This window comes from Bison bison, unplaced genomic scaffold, assembly GCF_000754665.1.
Source record: "Bison bison bison isolate TAMUID 2011002044 unplaced genomic scaffold, Bison_UMD1.0 scf7180017862692, whole genome shotgun sequence".
Lineage (NCBI taxonomy): Eukaryota > Metazoa > Chordata > Mammalia > Artiodactyla > Bovidae > Bison > Bison bison.
Window position 1 is genome coordinate 384,207 of NW_011493264.1, and position 5,009 is coordinate 389,215.

The following is a 5,009-nucleotide window of genomic DNA, read 5'->3' on the forward strand; positions in this document are numbered from 1 at the left end:
GCCCCACCCTTGTCATGGCGTGGGACGTTTTTGTCACCCGGGGGTTCCCTCCTGACCCCGGGGTCATCCTGCAGCCCTGCCTGCTCTGGGTAACGGTGCCCGTCCCCCCTCCAGATGCTGTGGGCACTCAGGGAGAGGATCACTGAGGCCCTGAGCCGTGACGGCTATGTGTACAAGTACGACCTCTCGCTGCCCCTGGACCGGCTCTACGACCTCGTGGGCGACCTGCGTGCCCGGCTCGGCCCAAGCGCCAAGCACGTGGTGGGCTACGGCCACCTGGGTGAGCACAGCCCGCGGGGTGGGGGGCGTGCCTGGGGTGTCCCGGGAAGGCCCGCCCTGGGAGCGCGGGCTCGGGGCTTGGCAGGGGAGGGGGCCGGCCTGATCACGGGGGTCTCATGTTTGAGGATGAGCTCTGACCCTGCCCTCCCTCCAGATGAAAGGGTCTTAAAACCAGTTCCCATCATTATTGTGTGCAGAAGAGTCACGCTTATAAGTTATTGACTCACATGAAGGAGCAATTTCATCCCCCTTGATTTTCAGCAGCCTTTGGGACCGGGTGTCTCAAAGCCCCGTCTGTTCAGAGGTGTGGGGATGACCTCTGCCTGGGGCCTCCACTGTCCTTTTCATAAGGTGGGCTCAGTTCCACCTCCCGGGACTGTGTGGGGGGGCCCTGAACGCGTCACGTGGTGGAATTCCACTCTGGAAATTGAGCGTGATTGCTGATTTCTGAATGCTCTTTTTGCGTCTGCTCGGGTGCCGGGCTCTGGTTTCTCGTTGACCCCTGGGGCTCATCTCTCTGACCTGGGGGCAAGTGGGTCTGTGTGTCCGGGTCAGCCCAGCATGACGGGGACCCTTCTGTGTCTTGTCTGACCCCATTTACTGACCCCGCGGAGGAGCTCCTCCGTCCCGCCCTGTCTGGTTCCCTTTGTCTGTGCAGGCTGGAGGTTGGTCTCAGAGTCATAAAGCGACCTGGGGGTCATCTCTAGAAGCGTCTGGCAGGTTGGAATCACCTCCTCTTTGAACGTTTAGTAGCTTGCAGATGAAGGTGCTTGGGCCTGAAGTTTTCGTGGGTGATTTTTTTGAGGAGATTGACTACAACGCACTTTCTTTCGTAACTACAGGACTCTCCGGCTTGCCTTTTCTTCAGAATTGACTGCTCATTTCTTTCTGGCCTTTGTCTGTCTCTCCTAAGATCCTGAGTGTTCTGGCGTTGCGCTGTTCTTATCCTTCGTGCCGTGTCCAGCACTTGCGGAGGGGGACTGTCTTAAGTCCGGATTCGGATTGTTTCTTATCTGTACAACCCGAAGGTTGTGAATTCAGTTTTATTTGGGACTATACCGAGAGCTCTAGGCGGGGAGCGGGCTCTCGGACGGTGCAGAGGAGGGGAGGGGGCAGGGGAGCAGCCAGGATACATCGGAGTGTCGTGCTGGGGCCAGAAAAGCTCGTGTGGTCAAACATCACGGTGTTGCTGCTCCTCACAAAGCCGGGTGTGCCAAGGCGGTGACCTCAGTGCTTTCTGTGCGCGGGGAGACGCGGGCACCTGGGCTGGAGATCATTCGTTCCGCGTGGCTCTCGCCAGTCCCGGGCCAGCGTGCGTCCTGGTTTCCGCGCAGGGCAGTGGGCGCAGGGGCTGACGGCCGGGTCCTCGTAACTGGAAGGGAGGGGACGGCCCCATCCACACCTCCGTCTCTCTTGTTCAGGCGTTTATCGATTCTGCAGCCTCTCCAGAGAGTCAGTGCTGGGCTTGCTGGGCTTCTCCGTGTGGGTTTTCTGTTGGGTACTTTTCTCGCTATTTCGTCTCCACCTTCCGGCATCACCGCTGCTCTTCTGACTTTATAATGAAATACGTAGCTCACTGATTTTCAGCCTTTCTGCTCTTCCGTGTATTTAAGTTTCCCTCCGTGTAAGCACACAGGTGGTGTTTGCTGGTTTTAGAAAGTACCTGTTTCTTGCCTCCTCAGACTTGGCAGCATCCAGGAGCGCCCGCAGGACTCACGAGGGCCAGACCCGGCTCCAGGCCCTTGTGTCCTGTGACCGAGGCGCTGGCCCTGCACGCCCGGTACTTCAGCTCGCTCTGGGCGTCTGCTGCCCTGGGCGCTCGATGCCACACCTCTACAGAGGACTGGGTCGGGGACGGCCGGGTGCCTCCCTCTGTCCCGTCTCTGCCACTGCCTGGGTGCTTCCCGTGTCTGAGGGTGCTCTCGTCATCTTTCAGTTCTGAATGCTTTCTGATTTCCCTCATCATTGCTTCTTTGACCCACGAGGTGGGCAGAACTGTGTATTTTAACTTCTAAACATGCAGGACTTTTCCATCCACTTGAAGGCCGTGGGCTTGCTGTTGACTATGCGGTGGATGGAGGACTGAGTGGAGCACGCCGCTGGTGGAAGTGTGGTCCCTGCCTGGGGCGCCGCCAGTCTCCCTAGCTGTTTGCCAGGTGCTGAGAGCAGACCCTCTGGATCCCGTCTGCCCTCTGCGCTGCCGGCGGCCCGAGTCCGCTTAACTGTCAGCTGCCGAGCGAGCCCCCAACCCCTGCAGTAAGGGTGGGCCCCCTTCTCCTGGTGCCTTGGCTGCTTCTGAAGGTGGAGACCTGGGTTGTCAGTTTGATGCCTAGAGCTCGGTCTCTGTGCACCAATGCCAGATCAAATCTCAGAGGCAGAGTTTGGGGTGAAGTAATAAAAAGTAGATTTATTGCTTTGCCAGGCAGGGCTGACACGGTGGGCTCCTGCCCCCAGACTGTGTCCCACGCTGGGAGGGTCTGCTGAGGAGTTTATGGGGACGGTGCAGGGCAGGGTTGATGATTGATAAGGACCAGGGTGTGAGCCGGGCCTGCATTCCTTTAGCCTGGCGTCAGGTGTCTCCTGAGCTTCTCCAGATTAGCAAACTGGGATCCTCTGTGGAAGGAAGAACCTGACAGCTTCCACTTATAGGGGCGCTTAGTTCTGTAAAGCTCAAAGATACTGTCATATGCGTCCCTTGAGGTGCAGCTGAAACCACGTACCTCAGATTGGGACGTGAACCCCTGTAGTGGGGGCAGGGACTCGAACCCAGTCAAAATCCATGGTCTTTTCTGTCTTGTTTTTTCAAGTTGTTTTCACGTGTGCTGTGTGACTTTTGGGTTTCCCCATTGGCTCAGCGGTAAAGAGCCCACCTGCAGTGCAGGAGCGGCAGGAGCCACAGGTTCGATCTCTGGGTCGGGAAGAGCCCCTGGAGGATGGCCTGGCAACCCACTCCAGTATTCTTGCCTGGAGAATCCCAGGGACAGGGGAGCAAACTAAATATAGTCCATGGAGTCACAAAGAGTCGGACCTGAGTGAGCAGCTAAGTGTGCAACATGCGTGTGATGTTTAAAAGCTATTGATTTACTTTGGGCTGTGCTAGGTCTTCACTGCCGTGTGGGCTTTCGCCAGGTGTGGGGAGTGGGCTGCTCACTGCAGTGGCTTCCTTGTTGCAGAGCACAGCTCCAAGGCTGCCTCTGGTGCGTACAGGCTCACGAGCTGCGGCCCTTAGTTGCCCTGCGGTGTGCGGAGTCCTCTGGGACCGGGGACCAAGCCCACGTCCCCTGCATTGGCAGGCAGAGTCTTAATCGCTGGAGCACCGGGAAGTCCACCTGTGGTCTTTTAACTAAGATCGCACACCTGGTCTCAGGACTTAATGACGCTCAGGTTCTTGATGCCTCGTTGCAGAAAGGATTCAGTGGGAGACAAAACGGTAAGAAGCGGGTTCATTTAGAGAGGGACACGCTGCAGTATGGGCCACCTCAGAAGGGGAGAGCCAGTGTGTATTAGGTGAGTAATTTCATAAGCTAACGAGTGGGAGGATTATTCCAGCTGTTTTGCGGGAGAGGCGGGTTTCCAGGAACTGGATCACGGCTGACCTGTTGGTCTCTGTGGGTCGCCCTTGGACCTGTTGTGCTGGTGGGCCAGTGCTGACGTGTTGCGATGACGTGTACTGAGGCCCAAGGTCAGGTGGAGGCTGACGCGTAGTCATTTTGGGCCCATCTGGCTCTGATCGTTCCAGGCCATCTCATTCTGTTAAAGGTCGTGCCCGCGCCCTGCCCCTGCCGCTCTATTGTTCTTGCCTGCTCCTCCCTGTCTCTGCACCCCTCCCCTCCCTGGTTAGCAACTGTTCCAGTCTTCCCTTTGGAGCTCAGGGAAGGTCATGGAGGCTGAAGAGAGAGACCCCACAGGGTCCTGCTCAGTTTCAGGTAGTTCGACTTGTAGGGCATTTTAGCAAAGAATAGTACCTCTTTGGAGACAGCATGGATGAAGGAAGAGGACGGACGTTCAGGGGCAAAGCCTGGAGCTGTCCCGGGTGGCAACCCTGCCCTTGCCTGGGGCACCTTTACACGCTCTCGTCCTGCTTCCAGGTGTATGGAGGGCAGGGGGCTATTCTGTGTCTCTTTCTTCTCAGTTGCCTTCAGCTCAAAATAATCCTTATGCCAAAGTGGCCTGTTTTGAGGTGGCATATTTTGCTGCCCTTCATTTATAGAGACTGTACAGTGGCCTGGATTGGTCTCACTTTGGGCCTTCTATTTGTCCCCATTTCTTCTATTTTTTTTTACTCTGATTTGTTACCTTCTTTGCCAACAAAGGTCCATTTAATAAAAGCTATGGTTTTTCCAGTAGTCATGTATGGATGTGAAACTTGGAGTATAAAGAAAGCTGAGCACCAAAGAATTGATGCTTTTGAACTGTGATGCTGGAGAAGACTCTTACAAGTCCCTTGGACTGCAAGGAGATCCAACCAGTCCATCCTAAAGGAGACCAGTCCTGGGTGTTCTTTGGAAGGAATGATGCTAAAGCTCAAACTCCAGTACTTTGGCCACCTCATGCAAAGAGTTGACTCATTGGAAAAGACTCTGATGCTGGGAAAGACTGAGGGCAGGAGGAGAAGGGGACGACAGAGGATGAGATGGTTCGATGGCATCACCGACTCAATGGACATGAGTTTGAGTAAACTCTGGGAGTTGGTGAAGGACAGGGAGGCCTAGAGTTCTGCAGTCCATGGG

At 56.0% G+C, this 5,009-nt stretch overlaps 1 protein-coding gene across 1 annotated transcript in view; it reads left to right on the forward strand.

The window, feature by feature from the left end:
• Positions 1-5,009, forward strand: part of D2HGDH (D-2-hydroxyglutarate dehydrogenase) — a 26,363-nt gene that overhangs the window by 16,984 nt on the left and 4,370 nt on the right. The window contains exon 9 of the mRNA XM_010832891.1: positions 115-280. Within this exon, the coding sequence (XP_010831193.1) occupies positions 115-280 (166 nt within the window). The remainder of the gene's footprint in view (positions 1-114; positions 281-5,009) is intronic.